The sequence below is a fragment of the Hypanus sabinus genome, chromosome 1, assembly GCF_030144855.1.
Source record: "Hypanus sabinus isolate sHypSab1 chromosome 1, sHypSab1.hap1, whole genome shotgun sequence".
Classification (NCBI taxonomy): domain Eukaryota; kingdom Metazoa; phylum Chordata; class Chondrichthyes; order Myliobatiformes; family Dasyatidae; genus Hypanus; species Hypanus sabinus.
In genome coordinates, this window is record NC_082706.1 from 101,241,703 (window position 1) to 101,257,962 (window position 16,260).

Consider the following 16,260-nt stretch of genomic DNA (forward strand, 5'->3'; position numbering starts at 1 on the left):
CAAAGAAGGCACACCAGTGGCTATATTTCAGTAGGAGTTTGAGGAGACTTGGGATGTCATCAAAGACACAGTGGAGAGCATTCTAACTGGTTGTATCAGTGTCTGCTGGAGGGCAGGGGCACTGCACAGGATTGGAAAAAGTTGTAAACTCATCCAGCTCCATCATCGTCACCAGCTTCTCCAGCACCCAGGACACCTTCAAAAGATGATGCTTCAAGTAGGTGGCATCCATCATTAAGGTCCCCAATTGCCCAGGACGTACTCTCTTATGGCTGCCATCAATGAGGGGAGGGCGTACATGAACCTGAAGACACTTAATGCTTCAGGAACAGCTTCTTCCCCTCTGCCATCAGATTTCTGAATGGACAATCAACCCATAAACACTTTTTGTTTTCCTTGCCTTTTGCACTACTTATGTAATTTATTTATGTGTGTGTGTGTGTATATATATATGCTTTTATGCTTATATGCATATATGTATAATACGCTTTTATTATTTACAGTTTTTGGGTATTGCAATATGCAACAATTTCATGAAATGTCCCAGTGGTATTAAATCAGATTCTGATTCATATGTATTTTAATTAAATAGGATATATAGAACAGAACTTTATTGTCATTGCTCAGGGCAACCAGATTGCCATGCTTTGTTATGTTATGCTTTGTGTTAGAATGTCTTTGGTTAATATTGGAAGTAATTAGAACAATAGCTTTATGATGTAATTTGCAATATTTTAAAGAGGTTTACATCATAACTGTAGGATATTGTTTTTGAATATAAATCTTACCTACTGTTCACAGTAAAGAATAGGTGATAATGCTGAGAGAGCAACATATATAGCAAAGGAAACCATTTTAAAATAAAGGTTCATCGTTTTAAATGAAAACTAATGGTTGAAAGAAGGTAATCTGAGAGGTGTGTGAGTGTGTGGATTTGGAGTACTTGTCACTGAACTGAAGGGGTTAATGTTACTCGTAGCTCTGAATTGTTTAGGAATATTTGCTGTGTGGGTTGCAAGTTGTGGATTGATATGTTATGAGTAGAGATGATCACAGCTGCCTATGCTTAAATTATAGGCTAAGGAAGAGTAGAGAGAACAGAGGAGAGGTGATGTTTAGCCATGAGGAGAAAATAATTGTTTGAAAATGAAGTTGAGAAGGTGCAGCATAAAGATGCAACATAAAATAGTGAAACATTCAGCACATCAGACATATGGAGTGAGAAGTGTTCTGAATTCCCTGAAGTCCTAACAAAGATAATTTTCCTGAAATGTTAACTATTTTCTGAAGTTGCTGTCTAACCTAAAGATTTTATACATATCAGCTATTTCTTAGAAAATCAAAAGTAGAAGGAAGATTCTGTTTTTGTCACTTAACTAATTAAAAAAAATATCATATGCTGAGTAAAGGAGAAAAGAGGATTTGAATGCTTTGTGATAAGCTTCTAAAATCTTGCAATGTTATCATGGTAGATTGAATGTTGTCTTAGTCATTTGCCATTTTAAGATAATCTCCATATAAATTGGGAACGAGCTTCTATTTACAATCTCACTGTTGTATATTTCTAGATGTCTCCCACTGAATCTTAGGAAAGATGATGTGAAAGGGATTCACAAAGATCGGATGAAAATAGGTGCAAGCCTGGCAGACGTAGATCCAATGCAAATTGACACTTCTGTAAGTTGAGGGGGTTTGGACCTGTAATATTTTTCAACTTTTTAAAAACTTAAAGCATTTAACTTGACAATGTAATGAAATTTGACGTTTTGTATATATCACTATGGCAATTGTAGTTAATCCATTGTGATTTTCTGATTTCCTTTTTGCGTTGAAGCAACAAGAATAACCAGTGTAGCTTGTATTGGAGAGACTTAAGGTGGTTGAACCTTGGCCTAAGTTTCTAGTGGCAGATGGAGTTAATTTCAGATAAGTGTGAAGTGATGCACTTGGAATATTGAACTAAAGGTAGAGTGCAAAGTGAATGGCAAGGTTCTTAGTGGTGTGGATTAACAGAAGGATCATGGGGTTAAGTCCAGAGATCCCTTAAAGTTGCTGTGGAAATTGATAGGGCAGTTAAATAAGTATATTGGCCTCCAATATTTGGGATTGGCTGAATCTGAATTGATTGTGCCTGAGTGGCGCACCTTCTTTAGGGAAGGAGAATTTACCTTTCTGACACTGAATAGATTAAAAGGCCCTTCTGTCACTTCTGTTTATAGTTTTCTTAAACACAATGATTCTGATTTACTAAGCCACTTCATACTTTAAATCAAACAATAAGCATTAAAAAATAATTATGCATATATACTCACATTTCTTCATACTGAAATGTATCTAAGCTTTGGTACAGAACTCCACACCATGAGAAAGATCACTACCCACTGGAATTTAGAAGAATGAGGGGGGATCTCTGAAACCTATTGAACGTTGAAAGGCATAGGTAGAGTGAATGTGAAGAGTCTAGGACCAGAGGCACAGCCACAGAAAGATGGATGTCCATTTCGAACAAAGGGCCAGAGCACTGGTTGCATTTAAGGTGGAGATTAATATTTCTTGATTAGTCAAGGCGTGAGAAGTTGTTGGGAGAAGGCATGAGAATGTGTTTGAGAAGTAAATGGACCACCCATGATGAAGTGGTGGAGCAGACTGGATGGGCTGATTGGCCTTATTCTCCTAGGTCTTAGTAGATGTGCATCCCTCAATACAGTTTGATTTAAGACGTGTAAATCTCAGTAACGCAGTGTAGTTCACATCAGGCCTGAACTAATAATTTAGAAGTGTCCTGGATTCTGCCATTTCAATTAGGTATTTAAATTCAGTCTAAAAGGCTGAATTTGGGCAATAAATATGTTTATTTCAGTTTGTATATGATCCCAAACCCATAGTAGCGTGTCAAAATCCATTAAAGAATACAAATGGTTCTGGAACTCCTTCATTCACAAGAATGAACCGTGGCCTCTCAGTAATGCCAATTTTTTTTTTGAATTAAGGGCAAACGCTGATAGATATAAACTTAGAACCACATACAACTTTAATTTTTTTCCCCCCTTTAGGTTCGTTTTAATAGTGTGGGTGGACTTACAAGTCATATTGCTGCACTAAAGGAGATGGTGGTTTTTCCACTGCTTTATCCTGAAGTCTTCGAGAGGTTTAAGATTCAGCCGCCAAGGTACAGGAAGGTCACTTCATTAACCAATCTAAATGGTGCTTACCTTCTGCTGTTGTTGCACAACAGATTGAAGAATACTAAGAATTTTAAAATATGATTTTTTTAAGACATCTTTTCTGAGATTTTGCTGCTCTTGTTGCCCCCTGCTAATCTGTAAACCCATCTGGATTTCTTGTATTTTTAACATCTAAGATAATCTTAACTTGATCTTGTATTTACATTCTTTGAGTTTCCAAGAATTTATACAAATTTTATAGCTACTGAGGCTGATCTCTTTAATTTGCTTTTTTGCAAATGAAATAGACCACTAGAGAATGTATAAAATTACTCTCAATTCGTACGTTGCAGGTAAAGTTGTGGAAAGATATAAATAATGTTCAAAGAGTACAGAGAACATTTACAAGGATGTTGCCCAGATTGGAGGACTTGAGTTATAAGGAAAGATTGAATAGGTTAGGAACTTAGTCCTTAGAACGTAGAAGATTAAGAGGAAATTTGATAGGGGTATACAAAATATAGATGGGATAAAGGGAAGCAGGCTTTTTCCACTGGGGTGGGTGGGTGGGAGGGACTACAGCTAGAGATTAAGAGTGAAAGGGGAAACTTCATGGGGTTGTGAGTGTGGAACGAGCTGCCTGCGCAAGTGGTGCATGCAAGCTCGATTTTCAACATTTAAATGAAGTTTGCATAGGTACAGTACATGGATAGTAGGAGTATGGAGGGCTATAGGCGGGATACAGGTTGAAGGGAGTAGGCTGTTTAAATGTCCCAGATGGCCCAAAGGGCTTGTGTCCGTGCTGTACTTTTCTATGACTATGACTCAAATAGATATCCAAATCCTGACAATGCATTTTTGTTATCACCCTTTTGAAGGACAAAGATGTGAGAAGTTTACAGGAGTTCCAGTGCTTAGAGGTTAAAGTGAAGATACAGCTGCCAACAAAATAACAAATTCAGATGTGCAATATGTGAGAACTGAGACATTTCCTAAGATCGTTGAATTGGAGAGCCAATGAGTTGTTGGCCATGGAGGAATTTATAGTTTGGTGTAATTAAGGTCGGGTTGCCAGTGTAGGTCAGTCAAGACTGTGGCAGTAGGTGAATGGACTTAGTGGGTTACATGGTATCCTAGCAGTTATTGTTGCTGCCTCAAACCTGGTTTTATCTGACCTTGGGTGTTGTGTGGAGTTACCGCTGTGATTGGGTTTTTTCCAACTGTTCTACATTTCTACCCACTTTCCAAAGATTGTTAATTCACAATTGTAAATTACCTCTTACATAGGTAAATGGCAAAAAGAAGTGAAAAAGTATAAAAGAAGGAGCTGCAAATGAGAAAAGGAGTAGTAGGTTTTGGATAGGTTTGTTTCCTTGGGAGCTAGTGCAGACTCTGGGCTGAATGACGTGTTTCTTGTAGGTATAAGAATTTTGATAGGTCCATTTTGGATAGCTCAAGCTTATTGTACAAGTACTGGTTTCGTTAGTGAGGTAGAAGTAAATAATTAAATAACCTTTGGTTTGTTTCTTTTCGGTCTGTTTTGGATTCTGTTTTGTGCTTTTGGTCAGAATTATACATTAAATTAATGAATGAATATTTGGGTATAAAGGCATGTACGGATATCGTGAATAGCCAGTGAAATAGTCACACAAAATTTTCAAAAATATCTGTGGTTTTTAGAAGTTTTTCATAGCCTCCTTCCAATAGTCTGTGTGGTTAGCTTGAGTCATATTTTATTTCCTGCTAACAGGAGCAGTAAGTAGGATTGAATGTACCAGAACAGAACTGATGGATGCTTTGAAATATTTTCCTTCACAAAAAGTAAAAGTACTCTGCTTCTCCTTTTAGAGGCTGCTTATTCTATGGTCCTCCTGGGACAGGGAAAACCCTTGTTGCCAGAGCCTTGGCTAATGAGTGCAGTCAGGGAGACCGGCGAGTATCCTTCTTCATGCGAAAGGGTGCAGACTGCCTCAGTAAGTGGGTAGGGGAATCTGAACGACAACTTCGATTACTTTTTGATCAGGTAATTAGAACTTTCAAATAAACTGTACAAAAGGTAAATGCCTAATTTCTTTGAACTGCTAACTACCTCTTCAAACAGTGAACAAGGAGACTGTTTACACTACCTTTAAAGTAATGTGTATGAATGATGACACTTGTCCAATGCAGATGCAAATAGCCCCTTGGTGCAGAAGTGCAAGTTTTGCATTAAGGATGTGTTGTGAACTAGTATTAGTATTTTCCATAGATGCTGTCTAGCTTGCTGAGTTCCCCCAGCATTTTGTGTGTGTATTGCTTTGGATTTCCAGCATTTGCAGATTTTCTCATGTTTGTGGTATTGGACCTTTTGTTTTAAAAAGGTGTTGTCATCTGTCATCCTGAAAGCTGAGTATGGTGCCTTGCCTATTTCCAGTTCACTCAATCATAACCCTTGCCTAAGATTTTTAATGGCTAAAAATGAGGGTGTTGAGGGATGGATCTCAACTTTAAAATAAGGGGGTTGGTCATTCAAGATGTGAGAATTTACTTCACTGAGAGGAGGAATCAGTCTATAGAATGGTGCACAGAAGAGGGCTGTGGTGGATTGGTGACAAGTCTAATACCACTAGGCTTTTGGAAAGTAAGGGAATGAAACAGGACTGTGATGTTGAGTAAAACATCAACTATTAACTTGTTGAATGCAGCACAGACACAGTGGTAAATGGCCTTTTATTTATGTTGTAATACTACTGGATATGTAATTCTAAAAAGTTTTAAATATTGATAGCCATGAAACTCCCAGATATCCATGAAAGCTCATATAATTCATTCATATTCATCAAAGCAGACAATTTTGTGACAAATAACCTACAACAATGCTTCTTTATAGTTTGAGATCAATTGGGAATGGGTTATTAGTCCTTGCCAGTGAGGCAAATCTTGTAGGTGAATAAATGCATAATTATTGCACTGTAGAGTCTTGTGTTCAAACATAAATAAAATACTGGTTAACCTTTTATGATCTTGTTTGCCTGCACTCACTTTTAGGGATTGTGTAATTTAACATTATATCTTTCAACACAGTAGTTGAGTACGTGAGCATTATCATTCTCTACTTTAGCTCCCAAATTTATTCCTTCACATTTCCTATATATTGTAAGATTTTATCTGAAATATCACTGTGGCTAAATCCCTTATTTTTTGTACCAAGCAAAATATATACTTCCATTGGCTAATTAAAAACTATTCACATCTGTGTTCCACCAGCATTTTGTGTGTGTTGTTTGCACATCCAGAATGTTAGGTCTGGAAATGAAAATTCCCATTTCCAACACTTTTGCAATTGTTGGCATTCTTTTGGTTTCATTTAAAAAAAAGTCAAGTAAAAACAGTTGAGCTAGGATCTCATTTTTATTTGCAAATGTTGAGAACATTCCAATCAACTTTTTGTTTTGCAGGCCTATCTTATGCGTCCTTCAATTATTTTCTTCGATGAGATAGACGGCTTGGCTCCTGTTCGTTCTAGCAGACAAGATCAGATACATAGGTAAGTGTATGAAGAATTATAAAAAAGGTGTAATTGTTTGTTTGGGGCTCTGATAAATCTTACCTATGTTACATGTTTTAGAGATGAGTCTTCTCATGTTTACTAAACAGATGGAATTAATGTAGGTGATGCAGCAGGAGAATGGTTCAAAAACCTTGATTTCTGCTTGTTTGGTATATATGCCGGGCTGTAGAAGATTTGGGGCAATACTTAACATGAGGATAGAGTAGGAAGGTGGAGTAGTGATCGAAGAATAGCTAAGATTGAACAGAAGAGCTGGATCAAGAAGGCAAATGGCCTGTTCCAGTACTCGTTTGTTCACTTGATGATAATTTTTTCAGGAGAGTTTGTTGGAGATGTTATCTTCCTGTTTTTGATGCATCAATTTTCTTGTGGTTGAGAGAGTGAGCCTCATCTTTATGAAAAAATGTGGAGTGTTGTGAGATGCACACTGTCCATTTTGAAAATAATTTAAGGTATTTTTTAGTTGGGCACACTTATTCTTGGGTCTTCAGTGGGAAAAATAATCCTGCAATTTTTATGATTTTTAACTTTTAAACTTCAAATGAACTTCCAAGTGCAAGTCTGGGCTTCAGTTGTCACATGTTTATAACTTTAGTTGGACTGGTATGTGATATTTTAATAAGCTTTTCTCCAGTTCCATAGTTTCTACCTTGCTGGCATTGATGGATGGTCTGGATAGCAGAGGTGAGATTGTGGTGATTGGGGCAACAAACAGACTGGATTCCATTGATCCTGCCTTAAGAAGACCTGGACGATTTGATAGGGAATTTCTCTTTGGCCTCCCAGACAAAGATGTAAGTTGTCTTGAATAATGCATAATTTGAAGTAGTTCCTTTTTTGTTTCTAAGAGGAAAGGATTATGTTTGATCTGATTATTCTGCAAGGTGTTCTGTAATCTGTGCCATTTGGCACCTAATGTAGAATCCCGGTGCTGGCCCAATCCATAGACCTTGATTAATGGTGTTCTTTGGCTGGTTTGCTGTTATAGCTGATGACGGTAGTTAATCTGTGCATTCCATACTTCACCTTGGAGCAGCATTTCATTGGGATCCTGATTCTGTTTGCTTGGGGTAAAATGAAGTTTTGTTTTGCATGTTCTCTAATAAGAAACTGATCATTGGAGGTGGTAGTTAACAGGCAAGAAATGAAAACATTGCAAGGATATAATTTATGTTCAGCCTCAAATGTTGCTGTACATTACAACTATAACTTACTGCAGCTTTGTTCATTTTGTAAAATTCCTGTTTTTCTTAACCTACTGTAATCCAGAATACAAGATCGGAAATAGCATATTAATCTTGCAGAAAATAAAAACTTGCTATTTGTTGAAGCATATCATCAAGTTTCATTTAGTTGGCAAAAAGTGAGAAATTTTCACCAGTACTTGAATGTATTCATTTTTGCTTAAACTGTGTCTTCCAATTTGCCCAAAGGCCCGAAAAGAAATTTTGAAAATCCATACCAGGGACTGGAACCCAAAACCATCAGATGCATTTCTCCAGGAACTAGCGGAGAAGTGTGTAGGTGAGCATTTTTTTTTTGGGGAAGTGTGCCTATTTAAATTATGATGCCTCAAAGTATTAACTAATCTGTTCTCTGTTGCAGGTTATTGTGGTGCTGATATTAAATCTGTCTGTGCTGAGGCAGCATTGTGTGCCTTGCGTCGTCGGTACCCCCAGATTTACGTCACCACTGAGAAATTGCTCCTAGATGTATCTTCCATTAGCATCACAGCGCGAGATTTCGTGAAGGCCATGCAAAACATCACCCCCGCCTCTCAGCGGGTGATGGGTTCTCCTGCAAGGACATTAGCGTTTGTTGTCAGGCCACTCCTGGAGAACACTTTTTGTAGAATTCTAGATGTGTTGAAAAAGATTTTCCCACATGCAGAACAAGACTTTAAAGAGAATGGTAAGAATTAAAAATGTGCAATATACAATGCATAAATAATTGATCCATACTGATGCTTATGTACCAAAAACTCCCATTTTCTGTAGAATCATATCCTTGTATTTCTTTCAGCCTTCCTTAACTTTTCTAGGTCACCTTCAACTACATGTTGTTCCCCTCATTGTTTCATTGCTTTGTATGTTCCATATCGTCTCCTAGTGGAGAGAATTGAATTATGGAGTTCTGACTGAAATAAACTGATTTGTTTTAAATGTGTTAATCATGCGTTTAAACATTCATTAAATAAATCCAAAAAGATAACAGACCTGACACCACTAAGGTTGCCAATATTACCCAGTATTGTTTTTAATCATTACGTTCTGCATTTTTAGCACCTGACAGCAAGTTCTCTGATCTGAAGTACTGCAGAGGAACTTCTGGAATTGTGCACTCTCATCTCCTATGATTTGCCCTTGGCTAAGCTTCAGGGTTGTCTTCTTGCATCATTTTAGCTCTGGGTCTGTAGTAATTCAAGTTCATGTGGCTTGACCATAGTTCTGTATAGGTAGTTTTAGTTGATCTCTTTAATCCCAGTTAGACTGAGGTCCAGAATGTCAAAGTACTCCTCTCTGTAATCATCTGTGTGGGGAAGAAGCTAGGATTCTGCAGACACTTCTCCATTTGTTTTCTCCCAGAAACAAACCGCTCCATGGTTTCAATCAGTAATTTGAAGTTATCTTTTAGGAATCAAGAATTACTACTTTTTTGCTTAAGTGAGGAATTGGCTGGCTTCTTGTATATCTCTACTTTCTTTTGTTTCAATGTTGACGCCTTTGAATTTGACTTCTTAACCGCAAAATTTGGAGTTCTTTTCTTTCACATCCACCTTTCTCTTTTGCTAAGTTTTTGGTTTTCTGACCCAATGTTCGAAATCAAATTTTACCTAATGAAGTGGTGAAGTGCTAAGAGATGTGTTTCTACAGTAATGATGTGTTTCATGTTACCAGTTCTGAGGATAATCTAATTATCTGTTAAATCTTAATTTTCACTTGGAGCTCTAAATTCAAAATTTCTTGACAGTGTTTGCTGTCTCATGTACAATTTCGGTTCTTACAACCATTGCAGGGCTGAATTCCACTGAATGTAATTGTTTTGATTCTCCTTAAACAGATGGATTAAGCCATATACTTAATGATGGTATTTACAGTGATGATGAAGGTCCATCTGTTTTTGACAATGGAGCACATCAGATATATGAGCAGGAACGTAGTGGATCTTTCCTCAGTTATAGCAGGTAGGAACATTTTCTTTATTCCATAGAAGATCTGTATGCTTATAGGAGTTCAATGTGCAAATAATAGATGTTTCAAAATTGGTTTTTTGGAATTTCCTGGGTACAATATCTAATTCCAAATTGGGAAATCCACCTGGAGTTGGTTCAAATTGTTATCATTGGAGGAGGCTACCCTTCCCTACTAGTAATTTTTAGGTATTAGAAAGTGAGACACATACAAGTAGTAGCTTCCCCATTTAAAGCTGTAATGATGTTTTAATGGTAAACTTTGGATTTTTGCATTTTGTCTTAAATGAAGCATGCAAGTGTGCTTTTTGTGGACTTTTTCAGTATAAATTTTCATGTCTATTTTTATCATTTCAGAGCTCAGTACAGTATTTTGTCAGAAATCCTCTTTCAGAAGCAGTGTTTAACATTTTTTGCTTGGGTACAGTACTAGGCAAAGGTCTTGGGCGCATGTAGCTTTGGTGCCTAAGACCTTTGCAAGATACTGTATTTGTTGATGTGTAAGGGAATGAGTTAATAAAAATGTTGGGAGAAAAGGATTTTGGGATGGCAAGGATGGAGTGGGGTGTGTGTGTATGTTTCCCTTAAACTCTTTCCTCTCATTTTAAACTTGTGCCCCCTCATTTTTGATGCCCCTATCTTTGGTTAAAAGCTTTTGACTATTACCTTATCTTAGTCTTTCATAATTGTGTGTACTTCTATCCCATCACCCCTCAGCTAAAAGTAATTCATTTTTTATGAAGCTCTTTACAACATCTCAGTAACTTGAATGTACTCTGTAGTTCAATTTTTTTGTTTTAGCAAGCAAAGTGCTTCTGTCATACTACAATTGTATCATTCAATGAAGATGCTGCATCAGGAGGATGTAACTGTAGATTAAGGTTTTTTTATGGATAGTTTTTAAGAAAAGGATGGAAGGAGTATTTGACAATACCCTCCTTTTGTATCCCACTTTACCAGATAATTATACTGTTAATATTACATAATTAAAATGCCTCAGTAAAATGTCAAATTATGTCTTTGTAATCCAAGACACTCAAGATTATTGTTGTTGTAGGCATATATGCATAGTATAGATGCCGTGAAAATAAGACTTTTGCAGCAGCACAATATGTAACTAATGTGACAAACATAAGTTCATTTAAATTTTTAATTACATAAGAATGGAGTACTGTGGTTTTTGGACTTGCTCCTCATTAGTTAACAGTGCTCTGAGAAAATGTTAACATAAGATCCTGCATCAGTATTGCTATTACTTCTGTGTTTTGCATTATCCTTACATTTCTTCCTAACATTTAAAAAAAAAATGCAGGCTTTTGTTTTAAATTAAAAAGAAAAGTGTTTTCTTGCTAAAGTATTGCTATAAGTACCTTAAGCATATGTTTACTGCTGCTTTTTGGGGGAAAATTATGAATACCTGGCTTTTCATTAGGCGTGCTTATCATCAACCAACCTCATACAGACCAAGACTGCTGCTGGCTGGGCTACAAGGTTCAGGTCAGAGTTCTCATCTTGCTCCTGCCCTGCTTCACAGATTGGAAAAATATGCTGTGCATACACTAGACCTTCCAGTGTTGTATGGCATTAGTACCACATCACCTGAAGAAACCTGTGCAATGGTAAGATTGTGTGTAGTTTATGATCTGGAAATGTATTTTGGTGGAAACGCCTTGCATTGATCAAATTAGACATCTTGGTTTGACTATATGCTTCCAATGAAGTGATAATAAATTACCGTAGATTCCGGACTACAGAGTGCACCTGATTAAAAGCCGCACGCTCTAATTTTAGAAAGAAAATCAATTTTGTACTTGTATAAGCCGCAGGTGTCCCACGTTGTAATATGAGATATTTACACAGAAAGATATTACACGTGCGGATTTTTTAACTTTTAATTAAATCCATATGGTAACATAAACAAATACATATTGCAAATGCTTTTTTTCGAACAGTGCCTGTAACACAGCTACTTTTAAATATACCTACGTATCGGTAACACAAATTACGTTGCGTATACTTTTTTACTGAACAGTGCACGAACAACATTCCAATATCTCCTAACGACTGGTAAAAAATATATATATACTGCAGCCTACCAGGAAAAGTTATTGATCGCCTTTAACTTAAAAGCTGCATCATATGCTTTTCTTCGAGTGTTTTCCATGTTGATGAGGGTGAGTACAAATGACTGATTTACAATAATTGTGAAAGTGCGCTTGATTTATCGTACAATTTCATTGGACCTCTGTGAACTACTCATCAATTTTATTGGTCTTGCTATGATCCCAGCCCCCCTACTTTGTGAGAATCGCAAGAGCACCCGTCGAAGGGGGGGGGGGGGGGGGGGGTCAGTAGACCCAGTCGGAGAGAGAGAGAAACGTGCTGTTACGAATCCCGTAACTGGAGAACTTACCAGCATAGATAGAGAGGTCTGTTGAAGTCTGATGTCACTTTTTTCAAACATTTTTATTGATAAAGGGAAACAAAAGTAGGGTTAATACAAACATTCAGAGACAATAGTCGCTGTTGTTATTCTGTATCCCTGGTGGGACCTGCAATTTGGCACGTCTCTCTCTCTCCCTCCGACTGGGTCTACTGACCCCTCCCCCCCCACCCCCCACCTTTTGACGGGTGCTCTTGCGATTCTCACAAAGGAGGGGGCTGGGATCATAACAATACAAATTGCACGTTCCACCCGGGATACAGAATAAGGCAACAGCGACTATTGTCTCATGGAGACCACGTGAAAAGTCCTCGGGCAAGGTGGGCTGGTTGAGAGAGAGACTGCATCATCCCAACCTGACTGACTCCTGCGACCCTGTGAGGAAGTATAAAGGAGAGTCTCATGGGGACAGCCCCTCAGACACACCCAGAAGACACGAGAGGGTGGTCCCGCAGCAGCGGGAAGCCATTCTGAAGGAAGCCACGTGCGTTAGATTCCGGGATTGGAATTTGTGGAAACCGCTTTTAACTAACATCGGGGAGAGGAAACCAACGCTCCCCCGATTTCACGGAAGATTCATCAAGACTCGGTAAGTTCTTTCTCTTCTCCCCCAATCTCTCTCTCTCTCGGTCGCCCCACGTGAAACCCAGCGATTTTCAAAGGGCTGAGGCCTGCAGACTTTCAGAGTGACTTTTATATTTCCAACGGACAATCTATTAACCCCTAGACAACAGCAGAGCTCAATTAATGATGAGTATTACTATACCCGCGCTTTAGATTGAGTGTTGACGATGTGCACTATCTGAATGTATGTATTAACCCTACTTTTGTGTCCCTTTATAAATAAAACATTTGAAAATAGTGACATCAGACTTCAACGGACCTCTCTATCTTTGTTGGTAAGTTCTCCAGTTACGGGATTCATAACAGTCTACTGTTACGAGGCAAAATGTTTTTGGCGGCATGAAAAAAAACATGCATTAGCCGCACCGTAGTATAGGCCGCAGTGTTGCTGCAGTGTTCAAGGCGTGGGGAAAAAAGTAGCGGCTTATAGTCCGGAATTTACGGTAGTCTTTTTTTGAAATAAGTTTATAATGTCACTCTTGCAGGCAACCAACCTGTTTTTTTACTTGTCAATTGATCTGCCATCGGATGTTTTCCCATCGTGGGTTTTTTTTTAGGGATAACTATTATGGATCAATCTTAATTGAAAATCTTTACACAACTTCCAGCACTCACATCCACCAGTTTTACTCTGCCACACAGTTCATTGCAATGATCTAGCTTGCTATGAAAACAAACAGTATTTTTGCCAGTTATAAGCTGAATGATCCTGAAAGCAAATAAATTATATGAAGGTCATTTAAATATCACAGAAATAAGTGAAGTTAAATATTCTGAAGTGCGTGTCTCCATCCTTTTGTTTGTCTTGTCTAAACATTTAAATTGTAATTTGTTTTGGTTTACTTCAATTTGGGAGGGCTGAGGGAAGGAAATGAAAGGAGTTGGAGAATTTGTCTGAAATTGTGCTTTTGAGACCCAACTTGTATCCAGATATGAATTGCAGATGATGCATCTGCTTCACTTACCCTCCCTGCAGTATAATATTTTTTTAAAAAATGAAAGATGGGTGCTTTCCAATCCCCACATAAGAACAAATCTCTACATCACATAAATGTCGCATTGAATGTACCTCATCCCCAAATATTCTTTGTAATTTTTGTGCAGAGAAACTACATGTTCAATTAGCCTTAGTTGTGGCTGGCCTCTTCTACTCTAGCTGTGGAATTAGTGCAGCGTCCGATATTATATGCTCTCAAAACACCAGGACAAATTGCAGGCTTAGCTGATGACTGGTTGTAGACACATTTCGTATTTGCATTCCAGAGCAGCCAATCATGTTTAATATCATGATGTTCTCCACCGCCCCCCTTAAGGGATCTATCAGAGCTTTAAATTTAAATCTCTCAATGTCTGTTTCTCAAAAACAAAAATTTTGCTACTGACTGGTTTATTTTGTTTGAATGCTGATCAGGAACTTTTCAATAGTTGATTAAGAATGGTCTTGTCCTGCTTTTTTTTAATGTTCTAGAAATATGAATAAAAAAGGTCAAGTTAGTTTTCTCTCTTCTATTCAGCAAAGCTGTTGTGGATGGCAAACCTCAATAGAAATAATATCAGGTCAGATTCAATAAGTGGAATCTTGTCCTGGATATTCACATTATAAAGTAAAACTCCAGTTATGTGTTTATACCATAATAATCCAAATATAGAACTGTTGATAGAATCCTTGCATCTGATTGGATGTACAGTTGGGATGTCAGATTCTGATTGGTTGTGAGTAGATGTCAGTTTGTCTTGCTACTAACTTAATTTTGGATCTGGGATAGCACTTTAATTTTACACAATTATCTTGATCCATGTAGTTGTTCCGAGAAGCTCGAAAGACAGCCCCAAGTATATTATATATCCCTCACATTGATCAATGGTGGGAATCGGTTGGAGACACCTTAAAAGCTACGTTCATTTCATTACTTCAAGATATACCCTCATTTACCCCAATCCTGCTACTGGCAACATGTGATGTTCCACATAATGAGCTGGCGGAAGAGGTAAATTTTCATTTTATGTAAATCCTATTCACTTTTCATTACTTAATTGCTAGTTTGATGTACAGTGGATTCCTATCAATTGGGGCACATTAGAACCACTACATTTTGGCCCAATTAGCTGAAGTTTCATGGAAATAGTTTAAAAATATATATAAAAAAGACAAATTACTGTTGAGGTGAGTAACAAATTATGTAATTAAATGAAATTCAGAACAAATTAGAACATTATCAATACTACAACAGTACTATAAAACTGTACAAGTTCCTCATAGTTATCAGTGGAGGAATTCAATGTATACTGCTGTGTTCTTTTGACCGTAAATGCGCAAAATCATTACACCTAGTGTACATGAAGGACTGACTTTGTGCAATACTGTTGACAGTTACATCCTTCAAATCTTCATTTTCATTGTAACAGACCTTAATTCTTCGTAGTTTCTAACTTGAAGTGGCAGTCGTTTTTCACTCCTGCTTGTTTCTGGCATCTGCGAGTCTGACTGGTTGAAGCCTCTGAGCGAAACAGTTCTGAATCATCTTGCTGCTTATTTCTCACCAGCTGTCAGTAGCAAAAAATCACTGCTTTTTGAACATGAGCACATGCAACTGACAATTTTTTACTCTAAGCATGGTCCAGTATTTAACAGCCATACAAGTGCACACATCTGATACTAGTTAGAAACTGTTCGGCAACGATCTTCTGCCCCAATTAAGCGACCATAGTGTCCCCAGTAAAGGAAGAAAATCCTGGTTATTTTCTAGATTTGTTTTTGTTCTTTAAGCATTGTCCTAAATAAGCGGCTACCCCAATTAACTGGAATCCACTGTGGATTGATTTGTTTTGGAACGGGGCTTCAACTTTCATCTCTAGTTATCCAGTTTCTCCTCGGAGAAATGAAACTTACTGACAATTAAACAGTATTCCAACTATCCTTGGCCTTTGAACAGATGCACTCTTAGAATAATTTCATGATGATTGCTTTCTACTTTGCCTTGAGTTTCCCAGCAAAGTTTTGAGTAGAATTACTCAGCACAATTTGTAAAGACAAGATAAAAAGGGTGTGATTAAATTGTTATATGTAGGAGGTGTTAATAAATAATTACTCTTTAAGATTAGCTTGCACATTCTCCCCATGACTGCATGGATTTCCTCCCACGATCTAAAGACATATCGATGAATTAAATTGACTTTATTACTTACACCCTTCACATACATGAGGAGTAAAAATCTTCATGTTGCATCTGTCTAAATGTTCAATTTATAGTAATTTGTAAATAGTATGTTCAATAGGACAGTCAATGTA

General features: G+C 37.5%; 1 protein-coding gene across 2 annotated transcripts in view; it reads left to right on the forward strand.

Annotated features, from left to right (window-relative positions):
• The window catches only part of LOC132395841 (ATPase family AAA domain-containing protein 2-like), a 52,426-nt gene that overhangs the window by 24,064 nt on the left and 12,102 nt on the right, over nt 1-16,260 (forward strand). For both annotated transcript variants that reach the window (XM_059972962.1, XM_059972953.1), the window contains exons 11-20: nt 1,569-1,677; nt 3,054-3,169; nt 5,013-5,187; nt 6,602-6,690; nt 7,349-7,508; nt 8,148-8,238; nt 8,320-8,625; nt 9,775-9,898; nt 11,337-11,523; nt 14,774-14,959. In XM_059972962.1, coding sequence (XP_059828945.1) covers nt 1,569-1,677; nt 3,054-3,169; nt 5,013-5,187; nt 6,602-6,690; nt 7,349-7,508; nt 8,148-8,238; nt 8,320-8,625; nt 9,775-9,898; nt 11,337-11,523; nt 14,774-14,959 — 1,543 coding nt within the window. The remainder of the gene's footprint in view (nt 1-1,568; nt 1,678-3,053; nt 3,170-5,012; nt 5,188-6,601; nt 6,691-7,348; nt 7,509-8,147; nt 8,239-8,319; nt 8,626-9,774; nt 9,899-11,336; nt 11,524-14,773; nt 14,960-16,260) is intronic.